The sequence below is a fragment of the Stylophora pistillata genome, chromosome 4 (genome assembly GCF_964205215.1).
Source record: "Stylophora pistillata chromosome 4, jaStyPist1.2, whole genome shotgun sequence".
In the NCBI taxonomy this organism is placed as follows: domain Eukaryota; kingdom Metazoa; phylum Cnidaria; class Anthozoa; order Scleractinia; family Pocilloporidae; genus Stylophora; species Stylophora pistillata.
In genome coordinates this window covers 25,317,064-25,339,675 of record NC_142522.1, presented here as the reverse complement: position 1 = coordinate 25,339,675, position 22,612 = coordinate 25,317,064, and the positions used below count along the sequence as shown (strand labels likewise).

The 22,612-nt window shown below is 39.8% G+C and overlaps 2 protein-coding genes across 4 annotated transcripts; one reads left to right on the top strand and one right to left on the bottom strand.

Moving 5' to 3' along the window:
• Positions 1 to 247: 247 nt before the first annotated feature.
• LOC111332800 (proclotting enzyme) lies at positions 248 to 6,331 on the top strand. Of its 2 annotated transcripts, XM_088756737.1 has the most exons (9): positions 248 to 397; positions 749 to 883; positions 2,000 to 2,194; positions 2,523 to 2,699; positions 3,115 to 3,294; positions 3,599 to 3,784; positions 4,044 to 4,163; positions 4,656 to 4,782; positions 5,233 to 6,331. In XM_088756737.1, the coding sequence occupies exons 2-9, from the start codon at positions 805 to 807 to the stop codon at positions 5,843 to 5,845; spliced, it is 1,677 nt and encodes a 558-aa protein (XP_088612863.1). In that variant the 5' UTR covers positions 248 to 397; positions 749 to 804; the 3' UTR covers positions 5,846 to 6,331. The 2 variants fall into 2 exon arrangements, with proteins under 2 accessions (XP_088612863.1, XP_088612864.1); XM_088756738.1 differs by lacking the exon at positions 2,523 to 2,699.
• On the bottom strand, positions 6,184 to 22,079 carry LOC111332777 (heparan-alpha-glucosaminide N-acetyltransferase). 2 transcript variants are annotated; one of them, XM_022938213.2, is made up of 20 exons: positions 21,923 to 22,079; positions 20,632 to 20,780; positions 19,840 to 19,955; positions 15,875 to 15,999; positions 15,528 to 15,597; positions 14,769 to 14,817; positions 14,346 to 14,378; positions 14,033 to 14,071; positions 13,748 to 13,800; positions 13,140 to 13,216; positions 12,708 to 12,738; positions 12,102 to 12,241; positions 11,463 to 11,578; positions 11,211 to 11,332; positions 10,565 to 10,691; positions 10,146 to 10,232; positions 8,317 to 8,391; positions 8,144 to 8,214; positions 7,860 to 7,972; positions 6,184 to 7,131 (listed from the first exon to the last, which is right to left on the bottom strand). In XM_022938213.2, exons 1-20 carry the CDS (start codon positions 21,972 to 21,974, stop codon positions 6,950 to 6,952), a joined length of 1,827 nt encoding a protein of 608 aa, XP_022793948.2. In that variant the 5' UTR covers positions 21,975 to 22,079; the 3' UTR covers positions 6,184 to 6,949. The 2 variants fall into 2 exon arrangements, with proteins under 2 accessions (XP_022793948.2, XP_022793959.2); XM_022938224.2 differs by having other exon boundaries at positions 20,632 to 20,777; positions 21,923 to 22,071.
• Positions 22,080 to 22,612: the final 533 nt, after the last annotated feature.

The following is a 22,612-nucleotide window of genomic DNA, read 5'->3' as shown; positions in this document are numbered from 1 at the left end:
GATGTTGATCCTGTTGTTTTGAGTTAGAGCTGCATGCTGTTTTCATTAACGTTTAGTCCGCTTTTTACCCTGCTGCGCTTATGCATGGAGACCGCACGTAGATCCACACAATCTATAAATGTCTGGTTATTACTATAATCAAAGTCTCTGTTTCAAGGTCCATATGGCAATGTCTTTAGTACTGGTCTTTATGTTGCCGATGTCAAGGGAAGCGGGATAGTTGACGTTGAAGGAGTGTGTGTTTTGGATACAAGGGGGGGGGGGGGGGGGGTGGGAGAGAAATCTGATCAAGAAAGCTTGGTTAAACAACGGGAAGAAACGGGTCATTCAGCGCAACAGGAACATGCCAGGTTGGGAACGTCATAACCTTCACGGTAGAGAAAGATAAGGCCGCAAGGTATTTCCTGGCGACTGTTGTTACTATTGGGTATCAAAGGCTTAAATTTTTTTTCAACAAAGATAAAGTTTCATTCCTGCCTGAAATCGTCGTTTCAAACAACTGAGCTTAATCAGGATTTCAATTATGTTGCAGTTATGTAAAGCAAATAATCTCGTCTTCATTTTTGTAACAAACAAACATTAAAAAAGCAGATTCCTCCGGAATAACAGATGCTTCGTATTTATAAACCAAGCCTAATTCAAATTTAGCTAACCATCGTAATTAGTAATTTCAATCAATTCATATTCTCTTTCTTAATTAGTAATTTCAATCAATTCATATTATCTTTCTTAATTCTGTCCGTTTAAGCTTCAAAGGAAGTTTTAAAAGTCACCAACATTCTTACTGATTGCTTCGCCTGAAAGATGATTACCAAAATGGCGCCCACCAACGCTCTGGGAATAATGGTACTTTGCGGCTGTATGTTATTTCCGCTAGTGGAAGGTAAGATTCAAACACCTAGCTAACAATATTACAGCATGTAAATAAAATTTTGTACCAAAACATTATCTCATCAGTCTAGAAGAACTTAAACATGGTTACTCCTGTCATTCTTTTATTCAAAACAAGCTGAAACTATCTCTGCTGAATTTTACTAAGTTAAGAACTCAAAATGAAGCCAATCTTGCACTAAGTAAGAAACACGGCAGCGGTAAATGTGGTAAAAGCAAATTAAGGAATAAACCAAATCTATTCATGTCGTGCGCCGTAGCGATTTTTTTGAGGAAAAAGGAACAGAAACTCCTGATTTCTGCGCCTCGAGGTCGCTTGGCAGGATTTCCCAAATTTGTCTCTTACGTACGTACTCTATACTTCCCGTTTTCGTACGGAGTCATGAACAGCTGGTTGTCTTGCATAAACAAAGATATCTGTTACACGGAGGCATCATGCGAAGAGGCTATTGTATAACACAATGAAAGAACCGCCTTGCAAACTTAAACTATGGGGAGGGGGCTGGGGAAGAACGTCTTGCTCCAGCGATGCGATAACCTTCCCCTCCCCTCCCCGCCTAGAAGAAATGATTTTTGACATGAAAAATTTCGTGCTACCCCTTGAGAGTAAAAATATAGGAAAGTCGCTCACGAATTTCCCACTTCCGGTTCAAATGAATACCGTAATATAACGACAAATTTAAACTGTCATGGGCTGTTTAAGAGCCTCAAAAGAAACGAATTCTCAAGACCAAACACTTTAGTGAACAAAGATAAAGAAACAGTCCATACCCTATCTCTTTATCTCTTAGCTTGCAGATTAGACGTCCATTTTTCAGTCGAACGGAGGCAAGTGAGAGGCGAGCGTGAGGTGCGAGTCACGCGCGAGGGGAGTAGCGCCTTCCCTCGTACGCGAGTCGCGCATACCTCGCCCTTGCCTGCGTTCGCCTAAAAAAAACAAACAACACAACAGTTAAGCCTGTTCCGTAGGCTACTCTCTCTCGTCTAAGAAATAGAGGAGTCATGTGAAAACCTTTCCCCACCTACACAATTTATCTATGATTCGCCACTACTCATCGATCTATTGGCCGAAAAGACATTGTAAAAGCGTAAATCTTCTTTTCAAAAGCTTCATTTTGCGGACCTCCACCTCTTCCAACCAATGCTGCTATTCGCTCTGAGTCATCAAAGCCAACATCAAGCGGTTACAACGAAGGAACCCTAATATTGTACACTTGTAAGCCAGGATATCAACGCTTGTCTGGACTTGTTTTTGTGAAGTGCTTAGGAACAACGTGGACGAAGTCAACATTCATTTGTGTAGGCAAGTACAATAAATTGAGAAAAACAAATGACGCCATAATACCGTCAAATAATTTGCAACCTTCAGCATAGCCTTGCGTGACTCCTGGTTCGTGACACCAGCCACAAGGGCATGCCTCAATAGATGGTCGGCTAAATCCCTCTTATATTTTTACAATAGCGTAACACCTTGCTTTCGGGTTTTAAATAAAAATACTACAATTTGGCCAAGCTGAATAGATAACGACAGGAGAAATGTATGTATCATAAACAATTATACTTTTCAAAATGTTTCATTCGTGTTATTTTTGTCATTTTAAATGAGTATTGAAAATTGCTTTAATTTTTAGCTTCGAAAAAGTGCCGAAGCCCACGCGTGCCCAAACATGGTAAAAAATTTGGCAGTGCTTACTCTGTTGGCCAAAGGGTGATATTTTCATGTAATACTGGATTTGTCTTGCAAGGAGCCGCAGTAATAGAGTGCTTGAAAAATAAAACCTGGAGCAAAGCAGTGCCTATGTGCAAAGGTAAAAACGACAAAAAGGAAACCAAAACAAAAAAAAAAACCAAAACAAAAAAAAAAGAAAAAGTGACAGTCCAAGGGATATCGTATACTCGCAACCATAGCAGTAGTGTTAAAAACGAAAATCAGGTGTAGAATGCTAATATAATGGAAACTACGCTGATAACCCAGGGACAATTAAAAAATTTTTTTAACGGTTGAATAAGTGTTTTAGGTACAATTTTTAACAGCAAACACTTTGGATCAGCACAAGAGACCATGAGCCCTTGAACAGCACGAAGACACCGAAAGTCCAGCAACCTCTCGGTGACTAACGTTTGGACCTTTTTATAGAAATTGTCTGCGAACATACCGACAACACTTAAACGATGCCATTCACGTTTATCTCTAATGTCCATCAAACGTTTTCATTCTGCTAGTTGTTGACTGTGGAAGTCTGCCAGCTCCAACCCATGGGAAGAAAATCAAGGAGACTAAAACTACGTTCGGTGGTAGAGCTGATTTTATTTGCAGGAACAAGCGATATTCAATCGTTGGTAGTCGTAGAAGGTTTTGTCAAGCAAATGGTGAATGGAGTGGCAAGCCAACTCTTTGTAAAGGTATACCCGTTCATTTTTCTTTGGTGAAAGAAGGTCACGCAGTTTTAGCCTATGGAACGTGCTTCGTACTTCTAAGTTTTTCAGCAATGCGGAGGCCAGGGCAAGGCGTGAACGAAGATAGCGTGGGAGAGCGAGACCCGTGGAGAGGAGGATCTTGTCTTGCCTGTTACACTTGTTTCGCGCTTGCCACCACTAGCTTAAAAGAAAAAGCAAAACAAAACAAAAAACGCCTGTCCCGCAGGATAATGTGATCACTTTTCGGCTGAGTGTTGTAAAATTTTTAACATCATATAACTGCATTCAGCTCATTGCAGAAACCCAGGAGTGCCAGTTGGAGGACGCAGAATTGGGAACAACTTTAAGCATGCAAAACAAGTGAGTTTCCACTGTCAAAAATCACTGAAGATTCAAGGGCCCAGGAGAATCATTTGTTACGATGGGACCTGGAGTGACCGTAAACCCAAGTGTCTGCCCCCTTCCCAGGTGAAAGGTAATACAGTGTTCATCCACTGTCCTTTTAATTTGTTTTTGAGAAAACCGCCTCAGTCAATTCACAAAAGTATTTTAGTTCTTTACCTCCCCTCCCCCATTTATTTTTACCTAAGTACGTAATAGCTTCGCAATTCAAAGAAACCGCACCATCCCCTCCTTAAATAAAACTGCGCGACTGAAATAGTATGTGAGCAAAGAATTGGAGTTCAAAAATTTACTTGCTAAATTTTTAAACGGTTCTATTTATTTATTTTCAGATTATTCCAAATGCGGCGAGAGGAAGAGAATCCGCCTTTCTCGAATGGTGGGTGGTGTGATTAGCACCCGCGGAATGTGGCCTTGGCAGGCTGGACTTTATAGAATTGACAAGACGACCGGTGAGATATGCAATGGTACCTAACATTGTACCCTTTTTCTGAAGACTTCTCTTTCCACAACTTTCACAAAGCTAAGCGGGATGCGAAATCAAGTCGGGTACTGGAAATAGGCGCGGGGAAGAGTAGACCGAAGAAAACGAGAAACTGAGGTCGAGCGCATGAATGAGAAACACTCCGTTTTCCCGCCACATTTCTAATTGATTAACTCAAAATCCCCCAAGAAAATACGAGTTATACTAAGGGCGATGAACTGGTCTGCAGACACCTTTTACATCAAGTCATATCAATCTTATACCATAAAAACAACTATCAATAATTGAAGTGACCAAAAACACATTCTTCACTAAAAAATAATCTATGGGTTTCTTTTCTTATTCCTTTGACGTAGTCTGTCCTTCCTCGGCCCCGTCCTCCCTGTGTTGAAGGGATGCTGTGCATTTGCTTTAGAGATTGTTGTTCTTATCTAGTTTAACATTTCCATTTTGTATCTAGGGAGAGAACATTTTCTCTGTGGAGCTGCCCTAATCGATCGACAGTGGATAATCACTGCTGCCCACTGCTTCATGTACACAAGCTCGGATGATCACATTAGAAAATCTCTCATTTCACCACCAGAATTGTGAGTTTTCTAAGTATGTGACTAGGAATTACAGAAGAATTACAGAAAGAAGCCAAACTTTAACGATTTCAATTTTCATCATTTGCGACTTTTGCAGTTTTTCTATGGTAGTTTTCAGACAATGCCTTGTGTTTTGCCGGCTTAATCGTCATGACTGAAATCCATCTTAAGCAAACATTTTCAACCTCACTCACTGGCACAATGAATGGAAATTTTTACAAGAAATTTAGGGGAAAAAAAAGAGAGAAATTTAAGCTTGCCACATTAACGCAGAAAATGATATTTTATTAAGTTGGAGATCGATTCTTCGGAGAGCTCTAGACCTTCAAAACAGTTAAAACCCCGCAGCTTTATTTCTACGTGGTAACTGACTTATTATGATTAATTCATGGACAAAAAAAAAACTTATGACAGTACCAGGTTTCTCATTTAAGTGCGTTTTCTCCTCAGGTACAAGATTAAGGTCGGTGACACTGTGCGCACCGTAGAAGAAGCCTCGCAACGCGTGTATTTTGCCACCAAAATTATCATGCATCCCCAATACCACGACGACTACAAAGAAAACGATATTGCCCTAGTCAAGTTATCTTTCAGAGTCACACTCACTCAGAATGTGCGAAAAGTTTGCCCTCCACAGGCAGAAAACAGCTCGTCATTCCACGAAAGGGTGACGCCGCCTGGAGCTCATGGATTTGTTGCCGGTTGGGGATCCACCCAAGTGCTTAATCCAGGAGAGACGGCCAACTCGGAGAGTTCCTCATCAGAGGTATTAAGGTCTGCTCAGTTTCAAATTCAAGACTCGAAACTTTGCCAAAACTCGACTGACTATCACTTTAACGAGTCGTTAGAATTTTGCGCTGGAAGCGATAGAGATGGAATCGGACCGTGCACAGGTGATAGTGGAGGTCCTTTTGTTATGAGGGTGTTGATGGGTGGTGCTTTGAAATGGGTCGTCGTTGGTCTTGTTAGTTGGGGAGAGGGCTGTGGTATTTACGGTCGATATACATATTACACAAGGCTAGCACCATACATAGACTGGATACATCAACATGTTCGAAAGTAGATGAGCTGAGGTATTATTTTCTCCTGGCCGAAGAGAAGCTGACCCAACGAGCAACACAGCTTGCATTACAATTAGATAAATTCAATGTATTTTTGTAACATTAAGTAAGGTGCTTGTCTTTTTTTCTATAAGATCATCGATAGAGGCAAACAGACAAAAGTGTGTTTCCTACGATCGCAGAGGCAGTTAAACGTTTCTGACTTTTCTGAAAGCTTGAAACAGCCATGTAATCCAGTCACGTTTTAAAATGAAAATGAACTTAGGTGGCGTTTCCATATGGAGTGAGGTGATTTCGTTTCTTTTCCATTTCACAAGAAGAGAAACAGGCAACACATTCATAACGTTGCATTTCAGGTCGATTGTTAAGGTATCTTTCGGCAAAACATAAGATAAAGAACAAAAAGGCTATGTACATCAACCTCTTTCTTTCATATTATTGAACTCCTTCACCTTCATCATTAAAGCTATAGCCGGACTTTATACCAATTTCGCTAATCTCAATCTTTCCTACGAGTATTACACAAGGGCGTTGGAATGATCTAAGATCGTCTAAGAGCTTAAAGCTACGACGTAGACCTAGCATATGCTTCAAAAATGCCTAGACCTGTGCTTTTATCTTTGCGCTTTTGCACAGTCTGAGTCATCTGTTCGATTCGATGGCACGCAAAATCAGGTTATATTTTAACAAGAGCCGAGGTTAGCTTTGACATTTACTCGCCCCTCCCCTCCCCTCCCACCCACATAGCCGGCCCAACGACTTGAGCGCAAAACCTAAAGAAATTATGAACACTTTTGTAAGCGTAAAGCTAGGAAATAGCTTTGGAACGTCGACATCTAATAGTAACTTGTAAGTCCTTATCTCATTGCACTTAACAGAGTGCGTAAATAAACATCTCCGCCCTTCTGCATACGTTAGTTTCTAGCAAAGCAAAGAAATGCTCTTTTCAAGACTGGACTGACTGACATGGCAATCTTCATTGTGTTATAGGTTACTCTCAGTAACCGAGAGTGCACCGAGTCCGAGCAAAGTCCTGATGTTCAAGTTCTCTTAGATGTCCTTGTCAGTAGTAATGATGCCTTAAAACCTTTCCAAAGTGTGATCTTTTAAATCTTCAGGAAAACATTTCTAGTATATAGGCAATACGCTATGAGAACCCACAAGGCAGTGCCAGCTAAGCTCATGCCTAGTTTCTCCGCGTGGCCGCCATACTCGTCCATCTCCCAGCTGAAGGGAAAGTGTCTCCACAGAATACCATGACCAACGTAAACAAGAATGGAGTTCATACCTGTAAAAGAGGAGTCATTCATCAAAAGAAAAAAAAAAAAAAAGAAAAATATCAGCAGTGATCGAGAGAGGATAGAGCGTCGAGCTAAAACCCTTAAAATGGCCTTAATTCAAAGTTAATCCCTATTAAATCACTCCTGTTTTTGAAGATTCCAAGAGAACATAAGAATAATCAATCCTTATAGTCTTTTGATACAGTGTTTTTTCCCCCACAAAATAAATCATACAACAAGAGAGCTTGTAGCGATTCTCTCTTGTACAAAAATTGTAAGATGCTATTTCGCTTGGGTTTTTTTAACCATATTTAATGATGAAAATCAGCTTTTATTGTTTTGGGATCACAATATTTGACAGACAGCAAGGAGACTAGAACGTTATATCGCAGTTTACCATGAACACAATGAATTAATTTTGTCACATTTACCCAGATGAGGTCCCCTCTTTCGAAAATACAGATCAGCTCGTCATCACGAGGATATTTTGTTAGCGATAAGCCCAAGGGAATTTAGGTGATCCCAACTACAAGCCGAAATTACAGCAGACTGTTTTGTCAATGACAAAAAAATACATTATAGCTTATTACATTTAACCTACGCATCGTCCAGAAATCGTTTCCCTTTTTTTGGATTAAATAAGCTAGTTAAAAAGCGTTTCCAATTATTGGGTCTCTTGTAGTCGCAATAAATTCCTTTGTGTGTCTACGTCATAGCTGTTTTCCCAGACTCTTACCTGGGTAAAAGAAGGGTGCACCATTCCACCAATCCAGGACGTCAGTCAGAAGATAACAAATAGCAAACAGAAAGAATGCACTCGCTCCCGTGGCTAGGATGAACGACACTGACCTAAAAAGATACCTCCTCGTTTACAAACATTTCTGGCCATTAAAAGAAGATAATTTCATGCATTTACATTTTACGGCCAGTGTAAATAGCACGTATAAACCCAAGCGACTTTTGGCAAGGCCCAAGTTATTAGAGCGCGAAATTTAAAAATAAAATGCATCATTTTGTTACCATAAATTTTTGTTGATTGGAACGATGCCTTCATTTTTTGTGGCTCCACACAGGCCCAACGTGAATGCAGTCTGAAGAATGTAACATAAAAAAAAATTATTTCAAACCCTCACGTGATTCAAAACTAGATAAAATGTTCTGAGTAATATATGATCGTCAATGAAACCTCTCACCATTAGAACTGCCCAGATTATCCATCTGATGAGTCGTGGTTTATGTTTGCGATGAATGGTGAGTATGTGACCAGCCTAGCAGGAAGAAGAAAAGAATACAGAAAGGAACCGGTCATTAAATATCGCCTGGGCGGTCCCCACACTGGTAGTTAATCAGCAGTCATTTTTCGATAATCCCTCTTTTATACTAAGTGTTGGCGACATCCAAGAGAATATAAGCTATCTTCTCTTGCGACATCTGATCTCTACTCTGTTCCTCCCTGAAAACCATGTGACTCACTGCTTGCCACTGTACCGGTGAAATGAAGACTCACAATAGACAAAGATAGCTCCACGGATAGCCTGTTGGGTAAGGGAGACTCAAAATGGCGGGCGATTTGAATTTGACTGTAATAACGCAAGTTTTTTACACGAAACGAGGAAATATTGTAATCCAAACAAACCTACTCCCAGAAAAATAACTCTACTGATATTTTGCGACCGTTTCTGGGTATGTTTTATTGCTTTTGACGAGTATAACAAATACTAAGTGTTCGTTGCGGTTCTCCTCATCGTCCGCCATCTTTATTTTTTTCGATGAATTCAAAATTAGTAGGGGAGGGGCTAATGCCCTTTTATAGCGCGCCTTCGTGTTTAACCTGGCGATACTTAATGACTGGTCCCTAAAGAATGCTTTTCCATTCGGTTCTTAATGTTGTCACTTGGCTGTCTGGCTCCGGTAGCCCCTATAATTATTCCAGGCAGCCATTACATGGCAAGGGAGCTTATAATCAACGATTGTTGTTGTTGTCGTTGTTGTTGTTGTTGTTTTCTTTGTTGTTGTTATGACAGTAATGTCATAGAAGTTTGATTTTAAGTCAAATCATCCAAAAGAACTAAGCTCTCACAATTTATTTCCTCTACGCTGTTTGAACAGACCTGATAATTATTCACTGCACGCAAGGTGTGAATCCGATAAATTGAGTATTGTTTTCTTAACCAACCAAAATTGACCGTGAAAAACAACGAGGAAAATTTGAAATCGCTCGTGCAAATTTCCTAGTCATCATGCATTCATCCGGCTTTCGGTAGAGTCACTCTTTCTTCAAGAAAGTCTTCGAAGTATTGTACCCCTCTGAAATTATATCTTAGATGTCCTACAACCTATATCGTGTAGTCCAGGACACTGTAGGCCTGTAAGCAATACATACAAGATGCTGGCACTGCAGAACACGTGGAGAATTTAGTGATGGTTTGCGAAGAAATACAATTGAAACGGTTAAGGAATGTGAAACTCAGGTAAGCGGCTAACAGAGGCGAAATAACTAGCTAATATATTCATACTTTTTCTTATCGTTCGTTCAACTGCAGAAGGGTTCTGCAGTTCACTTGGTCATAACAATGTCGATTTCCGTTGAATGCGCCGCAGTTTTTGCGATGCAATTGGCCAATATATACTCAAGGTGACGATGCGATGTGGTGTGAAAGATATTTGTTGCCCGTATGTCTGTGCTTGTATATATACTATCTGAAGGCCGATTTTATCGTAACAACAAGAAGCAGGGTGCATGTATATGAGGCAAAATAATCATTAGCTCCCTACCACAAGTTCGCAGGTTTGTTCAATTTTCCTTTTGTTTTCGTTTGTTGCGTTTGTGTGTTTGTTTGTTTTTTAGTGCACTGCAAAATGATTGTTAAATTTGACACGATCAGAGTGCTAATATGTCGTAATATATCGATAAAAGAGATGGAATTAGGATAAATAAAATGGATTGTTCACGGTAGCTCCTTTCTGTATACACCTGTTTTTCCATAGATATAGCAAATAATTTTTTATTTCATTTTCTTACCTGAACGCCAAAGAAAACCAAAACAATAGAAGTTAGGCATCCAAGTATACCTTCCGGGTCATATGGTAGGGTAGTTTTGTAAACATCCTGTTCGAGCGAGAGATTTGTGATTAGGTGTACATGTAGGACCGACCAAAAAGATAGATAGATAGTTTAATAGGAATAACTAAGTCGCAGCCAAAGTCTGAATTGAGTAATCATTTAAAATATAATTATATCACAATTAAAACAGGTTAAAACCTTGGCTTTTCACAACGGTACCGGTCACTATATGAATAAAATGCTCTGTACAAATTACTGGCTAAGAGCAGTGCGGTTAACGAGGCATTGCTATTTACTCGATGGCACTCAGAACTTTAGTACGCATGTATCTTGAGATTACACAGTCAGGAGAAATAACAATGATGTTGTTACATTACCTTGGTGGTAGGAAATCTGTAAAGATGGTTACCTAAGGCAATTCTGTCAATGTACCCCGCCATTCCTCCAGTGCACTTGAAAGCATCTGGGTATCCTTGCCCAATGCCGCCCGGACCTGTGTAACCCCTGCAGTCGAGATGCAGCCAGTAAGTCGGTTGTCAACGAATAGGGCAAATCTCGAACTGTTATAAACTCATTCAGAAAGCGTACACTGCAAGCACAGTTGATGTAAAATCATTCAAGGTTAACTACCCTGGTCACTTTTTGATCGTCTGTTGAAACTAAGCCGGAATTGTGTTAGTATTGCTGTAGAAGGTTCCATGATTGGTCCAGAAAAACTAGTACAGCCCCCTCTCGACCAGTCAGAGGCAAAGAAAAACCAAGCCCTAACGAATAGCTAACGCTCGAAATTAAGCGTCAGTGTTAGAAACTCTTTACGGTAGCCAATCAAATCAAATTTTCTTATTAAACCAAGTGCGTCCTCGTCAATTATGGTCGCCCGCGCTTCAAGCAGTTGTTTTGACTGGCCTTTGTGTTTACGTTTGCTTCGGTCATACATGTATGACTCCGAATCAGAACCTGCTTTAGCATTTGAGATTGTGTTTAGCATCTCTCTTCTAAAATAAAACAATCTCTACTCCTTACTTGGGACAGCCAGGCACATTTACTCCATAGGTAAGGGTAAGATAGCCAGCGAGTAACATCAATACAAAGATCCACTGTTTCCATAAACCGAACGCATCTCGGAACACTTCCCACCACCTCTTCTACGGTAAACAAGGAGTAAGAAAAACTTTCAAACATCTAATTCAATCGCTACACGATTACAAAGAATGAGCTTGTACAAAAGTTTTAATGCTGCCTTTTTTTGTATTCTGTCTTTTAATCAGATGCTACCTTTTTTTCGCCCTTTTCCATCGGAGACAGCAGCAACTGCATCATGGCTACGAAGAAGTAACAAACTCCAAACCTTTGAAGAACTCCTGGGATTCTGTAGTATTTCAGATTACCATCTGAAACGATAAAATGACTTTATAGTAGAAGTCCATGATTGGCTTTACAAGCAATGTCCCCTAGATACAACGAACTATCTTGTTAGACGAATACAAATTGTTCGCAAAGCTAATCATGTGCTAAAAGTGCAGTTAACTCTCACCTGGCGGACACCCCACGATTACGAACGCACCAATACCCAACACACAAAAACACGCACACACATACTACTAGGCGGTTGGGTTAGTATTACGAGACTTGCAGTCTGTCATTGTCAGAGCATGACTCAATTTCCATAGGAGTAACCGCTCTATACAAATATTTTTTTCAGAAGAATTACTCTATTGTGCAATTATATCGGGAACCTTACTATTATTATTATTATTATTATTATTATTATTATTATTATTAACCGAAGCCTAACATTTGTGGGTTCAAAATGCCCGTAGTTATGTCTAAACCACGTATAGGTACTTTGTTGTCTCGATCGCCTCGAAGCAAATCATTTGTTGACAACCGAAGACCTTCTTATTAGTAACTTACAATTGCTGGTAAACAGACCCAGTCCGAACAAGATGACGCTTCGTTTCAGGATTTTCCATGCGATTCTAAGCTTTCTGGTTTTTTTACGTCTCAAGGAGCGAAAAGATAAAGTAATTGAGACACCCATGATCCAGATAAACCTAGAATAAACAAAAATCGATCAGTGAGTGGTAAATGAATGAATAATGAAATAGATAAAAAGATGAATAAATAAAAAACTAAATAGCTAAATAATGTAGAAAGAAATAATTTAACTTCGAATAACAACAATCATTTCCAATCCAGGCCACACCAACTCGATGAGGGTACGAGGCGATACATTAGAAAACCCTGTTCTTTCGTTTTAGTGTGAACCGAATGCCAATCGGAAATGGACATTTTCGAAATTGTTTTCATGACCGTCTTGCTTGATCCTGGCCTTCAATTAACATATATTGGATGAGGTGGAGCATGATAGCGATAATTATGAAGGCCAAAGCTTTAAGGCCACAGATAATTATCAAGGGCGAAGCGGAAGGTTGAGGCGGATAACACAGACTTTGGCCTTGATAATTATCGCTATCATGCTCAACCTAATCCAATAGTTGTTAATTATCTGCAACGTACCATGGAAAGACAAGATCAGCGACCAGCAATCCTGTTAAAAAAAAGATATAGAAAGTGAAGCAATGGAATCAGTATACCGCTGTCTCAGCCGTAGAAGATTGATTGAGTCAGATCACTGTCACAAAACACAACATTTGGTAGTATTTAAATAATTTAATCGTTAATTTTTTTTCTCTTATGAGTAATTTCTTAAATGATATCCAATAGCGGTTTTTAATGAGGTTAAAAGTCGGAGGCTTAAGTCTCCATTAACTGCTCAAAATGGAGAGAGAATACACGTAGTCTCCTTGGGAGACGCTGTTTGGTACCGTCACCCAATACATCCGCTCCCCCTCTAGGGAGAATGCTTTGGATGAAAATACCAAACTACGTCCGCTAAGAAGACCAAAGAGAGAAGAGGCGTGCGTTTCAAATCGATTTGTTATACTTTACCATTCCACACGGCGTGCCCGAAAAAGTAATATCCACCCCCACCATAGTTCACAAATATCATCAGTGTTATAGCAATTCTACAAAAGGAGAAAAGAGTAGTTTAGTAAACAAACTTGGGTTGAAATGTTGTAATTTCCGCTAAGTATAATCAAACTTTACTTTCGAGCACGATCGACGCATAGGGTTGCTCCAATTGAAATTTTAGGACACATTTCCATCGATTACCGTAAAACGAGACTCAAAGAAATCACAGCGGCCTCTAAGAAAAAAGAAGAATCTTGTGAGGAGCTGATTAATCGAGAAAGTGGTTCACGGTGTTTCTCGGAACTCGTATCAAAAAACGCTCGATTTTAAAATTTGCTCCACCCCGCCCAAAACTGAATCGTATCGTTTTCATTAGTACACAAAATGTCCACTTTTAAATTCAAATGAAACAGAATGAAATTGTTTTTAGTTCGGTCTTTTCACCATTTTGGGCAAGTCTATAGATGGTAAGCTTTAGCGTATGTTGTCTAATTACCCTTTTCACTAAAAAATTATGTCGAATATATCTCACTGGCAATAAAGTGGCAATATACTCATTATGTTCATGCTGTTTCATGACATACCCTCGAAAAGTATCCAAAGACTTTAACCTTCTCGGCTTGGCTTTCAGTTGAGTCTGAACAAAAACAGAGAACTCCTATGAGTAATGGCGACACATAAACTTCTTTTGATCAAATAGGTATATATTCCTTCTTCAGGTCCTTTATTATTGGAAAAAAGTTATAAACTGTAATCGGGGGGAGAGAACAACATAAAGGAAAAGAACGGAAGAATAAGCGAAAAGAAAAGGGAAGGGGAAGAAGAAAATATAAATTGGAAGGAAAAGGAGAAACAAGATCGCATTTTACCTCTGGTTGCATTTGTTCTTCTCCTTCTCCAGTGACTCGCTAATGGTGAGCAATAATATTAATCGTTCAGTGATTTACTAATCAACTAAATTACCAAAGAAAGCTCCATCGTTGTCTGTATACTTTTGACAGAAAAAAAAAAACAACAACAACAATTAAAACTTAGAAATGCGAGGCGATCAAAAATATCAATGCGAGGGTTTGATTTTGACTACAGCTAGCTTTCGGACGTTGTAATCAACTTTTTCAAAGGTACCAGGGACAATTAATCAAGTAAAACAAACTTGAAATAACCATCTTCATTAGAGCATACCATTTCCGTGTCCTCTCTGTCATCGCTCTCACCCTACAAGAGAAAAATGGAAAAAACTTCCTTTTTTGAGTTGTAAAGAATAACGTTTATTTTGAATAAACTTGCTGGATTATCAGAGATGGAAGAGCGACCGAGTCTTAAACTGATACGTACAAAAAAAATGTGCGTTTCCTGAAGTAAACATTTTGAAACGTGACCTTTCGGCTTTAAAATCAGGATGATTTCTTTAAATTATTTATTCTGATAGACTGAGCACCGAAATTCACGCTGTAGGTGAAGCTTTTCTAAACGGTTTCAGTGGGGGTTGCCTCCCTAAAATGACGGAGATTTTTAATCTCTTCTCACTCCTAATCAGTCATTCTAAAGAATGATTCTGTTTCATTAAAACTGGCCGGTTCAGCGTGGACATGTCAATGCTCCTACCTGATTCATAATGTTCGAATCATCTTTCTTGCAGGCGACTTTGCACTTCCTGTTTATGAAAATACATGAAATCAAGCCAAAATTTAAGTAAATTCATGGAAACCCTTTGATAATTCGGAAACTGAGCGATGACTTGTCGAGTGTTTTTAACATGAGCCACTGGCTCGAAAGATTGAGCACCCACTCCCTACATTATCGACTTTAAATAAATTATTATTATTATTATTATTATTATTCAGTATTATGAACTGCTAAAGGAACTCGAGTAAACGATGTCAAGATTAGGCTAATGGTACACTAATGGATGGTAAGACATATTATATTAATTGTTATGTATGCGTTTCCCTTGAATCGTATGCATTTATTATGCGATCTGCCATTCTCGCGTTTGATCCTTTGTAGACGCGAGATTAGACCAAAAAAGCCAGAGATTAGCTACGTCTTTCTCCCAACCCAAAGCAAGATAATTTTATCCAATAAAAAGAATAAAAAGTATCCAATAAAAAGAATAAAAGAATAAAAAGTATCCAATAAAAAGAAGGTATAGACCACAAAGAATCAATGAGAACACAGAACGTAAACAAACAAGCAAACAAACAAAATGAGCGGAAAAACTCGGGGAAGCAAATAGCGATTGGTTTTATTGCTTTTCATAATCGGTTGACAAGGCAGCACAGTTTTAAGACCAATCACAAAGCAGATTACACGTAGTTCAAAATTGTTCTTCTATAAAGTAATTGATTTTGAGTAACTAATTACCTTACAATGCAGGTGAGTAGAGCCCATATAACAGCCAAGCAAAATAGCGCTCCGAGGGCTATCCACAAAGCTGATGATAAAAGAGAAAGACAAAGCAGGAAATTACGTTTCAAACGTTCGTTTGTTCGTCCATTTATAGAAGTTGACTTTTGTTCGCCTTTTTTGCTCATATTTGTTTCTCGTGAACTTTCCTTGCATTATTAATACTTTCGTTTTGTTCATTTCAGAAAAAGAAAAAAATTGGCTGCCACTCAAGTGATCCTAACTGTCCATAGTGTCAAGATAGAGTCTTGATTTTCAGCACTAAGATTGACCAATAGAGTAGAATGAGATAGGCGGATACTCACGCATATATGGGTAATCAGGTGACCTCTTGATCTCAAGTTTACACGTGACTTTGTTTGATGATTGGTCATCAGACTGATGGATATTATATTTGTACCAACCTCTCCCGCCAAAAAGGTAATTAAGTCTGCAAAACATGTCAAATGGTCAACGTCTACGCGAAAAAATCAAGGACAAAACCTGGAAAAAGTCAAGAAATTGATTTACAGTGATTTCAGGACCTAATTGCAGTTGTTCATCGAAAGGTAGCTTCCTGTTAACGCATGGTAATAAATACAGTAACGTCTCTTTCAACTGATTAACGTCCAGGTGAGTTATATTGCTTTTTAGAATAATTTCAGAGCTGAGCAAAGAATTTCCAGCGATCTGATTGGTCGAGCGGTTCCTTATATGACGCTATATAAACCGCTGCACGCGGTTTATATAAAATGTTAGAATAAAATGTTAATAAATGTTACTAAAATGTTATTATTTTAGAAATTTCTGTTGTTCAGGTCTGAAATTATACTAAAACAATTATTCGCCTCAGGTTCGGTGAATATTGTCGAATAATCCCCTCGACTTCGTCTCGGGGATTATTCGACGATATTCACCTCACCTTCGGGGAATAATTGTTAAATAACGCAGGTAGCACAGCAGGTAAATTGATCTCAAACTGGACAAATACACCTACATATACAATGCCACACTCAGATTGAGATAAAATGGAAAACGTTTGGTTGACTTTTTTTTCTTTTTTTATCAAATTCCCGAAAGTTGTCCTTCATTTCCCCACCCTTACCTTTGCAGTGTCGATTTCTGCTTTATTTTTCCCACCCCTGCCTATGCAGTGTCGATTTCTGCTTCATTTTACCCACCCCTGCCTATACAGTGTCGATTTCTGCTTTATTTTTCCCACCCCTGCCTATGCAGTGTCGATTTCTGCTTTATTTTTCTTACCCCTGCCTATACAGTGTCGATTTCTGCTTCATTTTACCCACCCCTGCCTATACAGTGTCGATTTCTGCTTCATTTTACCCACCCCTGCCTATACAGTGTCGATTTCTTCTTTATTTTTCCCACCCCTGCCTATACAGTGTCGATTTCTGCTTCATTTTACCCACCCCTGCCTATACAGTGTCGATTTCTGCTTCATTTTACCCACCCCTGCCTATACAGTGTCGATTTCTTCTTTATTTTTCCCACCCCTGCCTATACAGTGTCGATTTCTGCTTTATTTTTCTTACCCCTGCCTATACAGTGTCGATTTCTGCTTCATTTTACCCACCCCTGCCTATACAGCGTCGATTTCTGCTTTATTTTACCCACCCCTGCCTATGCAGTGTCGATTTCTGCTTCATTTTACCCACCCCTGCCTATACAGCGTCGATTTCTGCTTTATTTTACCCACCCCTGCCTATGCAGTGTCGATTTCTGCTTTATTTTACCCACCCCTGCCTATGCAGTGTCGATTTCTGCTTTATTTTACCCACCCCTGCCTATGCAGTGTCGATTTCTGCTTTATTTTACCCACCCCTGCCTATGCAGTGTCGATTTCTGCTTTATTTTACCCACCCCTGCCTATGCAGTGTCGATTTCTGCTTTATTTTACCCACCCCTGCCTATGCAGTGTCGATTTCTGCTTTATTTTACCCACCCCTGCCTATGCAGTGTCGATTTCTGCTTTATTTTACCCACCCCTGCCTATGCAGTGTCGATTTCTGCTTTATTTTACCCACCCCTGCCTATGCAGTGTCGATTTCTGCTTTATTTTACCCACCCCTGCCTATGCAGTGTCGATTTCTGCTTTATTTTACCCACCCCTGCCTATGCAGTGTCGATTTCTGCTTTATTTTACCCACCCCTGCCTATGCAGTGTCGATTTCTGCTTTATTTTACCCACCCCTGCCTATGCAGTGTCGATTTCTGCTTTATTTTACCCACCCCTGCCTATGCAGTGTCGATTTCTGCTTTATTTTACCCACCCCTGCCTATGCAGTGTCGATTTCTGCTTTATTTTACCCACCCCTGCCTATGCAGTGTCGATTTCTGCTTTATTTTACCCACCCCTGCCTATGCAGTGTCGATTTCTGCTTTATTTTACCCACCCCTGCCTATGCAGTGTCGATTTCTGCTTTATTTTACCCACCCCTGCCTATGCAGTGTCGATTTCTGCTTTATTTTACCCACCCCTGCCTATGCAGTGTCGATTTCTGCTTTATTTTACCCACCCCTGCCTATGCAGTGTCGATTTCTGCTTTATTTTACCCACCCCTGCCTATGCAGTGTCGATTTCTGCTTTATTTTACCCACCCCTGCCTATGCAGTGTCGATTTCTGCTTTATTTTACCCACCCCTGCCTATGCAGTGTCGATTTCTGCTTTATTTTACCCACCCCTGCCTATGCAGTGTCGATTTCTGCTTTATTTTACCCACCCCTGCCTATGCAGTGTCGATTTCTGCTTTATTTTACCCACCCCTGCCTATGCAGTGTCGATTTCTGCTTTATTTTACCCACCCCTGCCTATGCAGTGTCGATTTCTGCTTTATTTTACCCACCCCTGCCTATGCAGTGTCGATTTCTGCTTTATTTTACCCACCCCTGCCTATGCAGTGTCGATTTCTGCTTTATTTTACCCACCCCTGCCTATGCAGTGTCGATTTCTGCTTTATTTTACCCACCCCTGCCTATGCAGTGTCGATTTCTGCTTTATTTTACCCACCCCTGCCTATGCAGTGTCGATTTCTGCTTTATTTTACCCACCCCTGCCTATGCAGTGTCGATTTCTGCTTTATTTTACCCACCCCTGCCTATGCAGTGTCGATTTCTGCTTTATTTTACCCACCCCTGCCTATGCAGTGTCGATTTCTGCTTTATTTTACCCACCCCTGCCTATGCAGTGTCGATTTCTGCTTTATTTTACCCACCCCTGCCTATGCAGTGTCGATTTCTGCTTTATTTTACCCACCCCTGCCTATGCAGTGTCGATTTCTGCTTTATTTTACCCACCCCTGCCTATGCAGTGTCGATTTCTGCTTTATTTTACCCACCCCTGCCTATGCAGTGTCGATTTCTGCTTTATTTTACCCACCCCTGCCTATGCAGTGTCGATTTCTGCTTTATTTTACCCACCCCTGCCTATGCAGTGTCGATTTCTTCTTTATTTTACTCACCCCTGCCTATGCAGTGTCGATTTCTGCTTTATTTTACCCACCCCTGCCTATGCAGTGTCGATTTCTTCTTTATTTTACTCACCCCTGCCTATGCAGTGTCGATTTCTGCTTTATTTTACCCACCCCTGCCTATACAGTGTCGATTTCTGCTTTATTTTTCTTACCCCTGCCTATACAGTGTCGATTTCTGCTTTATTTCTCTTACCCCTGCCTATATAGTGTCGATTTCTGCTTTATTTTTCTTACCCCTGCCTATACAGTGTCGACTTCTGCTTTATTTTTCTTACCCCTGCCTATACAGTGTCGATTTCTGCTTTATTTTTCCCACCCCTGCCTATGCAGTGTCGATTTCTGCTTTATTTTTCCCACCCCTGCCTATACAGTGTCGATTTCTGCTTTATTTTTCCCACCCCTGCCTATACAGTGTCGATTTCTTCTTTATTTTTCCCACCCCTGCCTATACAGTGTCGATTTCTGCTTTATTTTTCTTACCCCTGCCTATACAGTGTCGATCTCTGCTTTATTTTTCTTACCCCTGCCTATACAGTGTCGCTTTCTGCTTTATTTTTCTTACCCCTGCCTATACAGTGTCGATTTCTGCTTTATTTTTCCCACCCCTGCCTATGCAGTGTCGATTTCTGCTACTCCGTCTGTTGCGGTCGTCGACACTCCACTCCCCGCTCCACTCCCCCCTCCACTCCCCCCTCCACTCCTCCCCTCGAATCCCCCCTCCACTCCCCCTCCACTCCCCCCTACCCTTTGCCTGAAATTGCGCTTCCTACTTGAATTTAAAAATTGTTACTGAGTTTCAAACCTGCATAACTCTTGAGATCCATTTTTCATTTTTACAGAGAGGGTAAAACTGTAATGCGTGCTTACGACAATGGGAGCACTACTGAGAAGCTCGGGTATAATTTCTTGTATCGGGCACTACAAAAAAAAGCAACAACAAGAACAACAATAACAAACAAATAGAAAAAAAAGAAAGATAGAAAGGAAAAAAATTTAGAAAACGTCTATGATAATGAATTCATTTCAATTGATACTTGACTTTTGCAAGAGCCAGAACATGAACTGCTTATGGTCTCTTGACTATTGCGATTGGCCAAAACTGTAGTCTGTAATCGCTTGCCCTTTACTTACGAACGCACGGTTGTAAGGAGTTGGGAAGGAATCATTCGAATATCATTTGATATTGCTATCGATCTTGTCACCCTACATTGCTTTGTGTGCTGTTTGAGCAATTAGTTCGATTTCTTTTGGGAATTTAGCGGAAGAATCGACAGCAACGACATATATAAATGCGTTAAGAAGCACCAATTTTCACGAAACACAAAATGGATATCTTTATCACTTTCTCGTGGATTGTGGCGCATTTCGCAGGCTAAAATGGTTCGTTACCCCGTATGATTGTTTAGGCTGTTTTTGTTTTTGTACTCTTTTTTTCATTTTTTTTTTTTTTTTTTCACTTTAAATTTTTTCAATGCCTTCTAAAGTAATAATTCATGACAACTTATTATTATAATAATTGTAATACCGTTAATATTCTTGGGCATGAATATGTATAGTTATACCCGCGAACGTAAACTCAACTGTTATTTTTTACCTTATAACAATTTGAAGATATCCCTAATATTGTAACAGGCTCTTCTAGAGTGGAAGAGATATTCACAAAAGCGGTGTCCATTTTCAACTTTTTCGGCGATAACTTTTCCTCTTGCGGACATGACGATGACACAATGGAAACCAGACCTGCTAGTTGTAATGACCGGTCATTAATTATCGCCTGAGGGAGGGGGGTGGGTTTGGAGGATTTTGCAATTGGTTGTGTCACGACAAAAATTTACTTGATACGTAAATAATATTCTTATGATTGGCAGTTTATTAGTCATCAGTTTTCTACATTACCCCTTTCATACTCTGTTGGCAACGACTGTTCCCCCCCACCCCCATCAACTGTAACCCTGCCAGGGATACCCCCTCAAATCCTACAGCCCCTCCCCTCCCTTGAAGCGTTAAATAATGACAAGTCTCTAGAAGGATTTCGATGATGTGGTTCTTTCAATGCAAAAGAGCTTACTTTTGGAGCCTAGTTTTGTTTATTTAATCTTCAGTTTTGCAATCCATGACAAAAGGATGCAAATGTCACGGATTCATCAAAACATCACACATGGCGTTTTATCATTACTAGGCGTAAATTGACTGATTTCAACCCTCACTGATTTCCCTTTAAAATTCGACCCGCGTCCAAAGTCGTGCCTTTCTGTTTCCTGAGATAATTTCAGAAATATAATATGGCAACTCTTTCCATAGTTATTTCAATTAATATTTTGATTGACATAACTTTGAGTAACTTCTGTTTCTCATAATAGACGCATCAGAGTTTCCACGTCATTTTGAGACATTGTTTTCATGCAAAAGAAATGGCATTTCTTAATCTCCAAAGTAACTTCGTTTCCTTTTTCTTTGCATTTTATGTCCGAATCGATACCTTAATGTCGGTGACAGCGATTGGTGAAAATGGAAAAAAAATTACCAAAATTTTAGTTCGTATTCAAGCAAGATACATCACCAGTCAAAGACGGAACACACAGCATTGGCCGCATAATTAAATTCATTATTGTGGACTGAGCTATGTTCCCATTTGAAAATGTCCTGTCGACCATGGCCGATTTTTATCAAATATTCGCCATTTTAACTGTTTCACGAACTTCAAATTAGCGCAGGGATGTTTTTCAAAAGAGCGTGAGTTATAACGACCTTTATCATGAAGACGGAAAAAGGAGATAAGCAGCTAGGAACACAATGCTCAAGTTTTGTGGCTGAAGCGCCCAGAAGTGAGAGAAAAACGGGCGCTTGCTTCATGCCAACGATAGCATATGAATACTTGTACTAACCAGTTAAACACAGCACGAGGAAGGCCGCGGAAAAGATGCGCCTTGAAGACATGCTTCGCGGTCAAGTGTACTCAGCTCGGTAATGATAAGTGTAAGCAGAAAAGCTTGAAACTGAAATGTAAGAAGGGACGCGGGTTTTTATAATTTGACCTCCGTGACCTGTCTACAAGCGTCATGCAAAGAAAATATTTATATTTATCTGTCTGAGAGCCAAAAGAGCTTTAACACCAGAACTTTGCTTTGCATTATTGATACATTATGCAGGAAACAGGGCGTGTGTATTAGATAAAGTTATTACTGAGAAAAGCTTGATCATTTAGTGATGTAACACGATATTTTCTAATAGAATTCAAATATTTGGCAGTAAGACAAATAAGCATTAAAAACCATGGGAGTAAAAGGGAGAAAATTACACGGAAACAGAATTCTTCGACGAAATACGAGAGGTTTTCATGTCACACTGGGGTCACTGCATCTGTAAAATGATTTACTTCTAATATTTCCCGCATGCCCCAAATTATTTTTTTGTCGAAGAAGCAATTTATCGTGACTGCTGATACGGGAGCCTTTTTTTCAGTATAATTTGATATGAGGTGATAGATTTATCACTGAGTCATAAGAAACTTCGAGAATACAGTATGACTGGATACCTTGGACAGAGCTACGGGTGATTTTACTATTGAAGGAAAA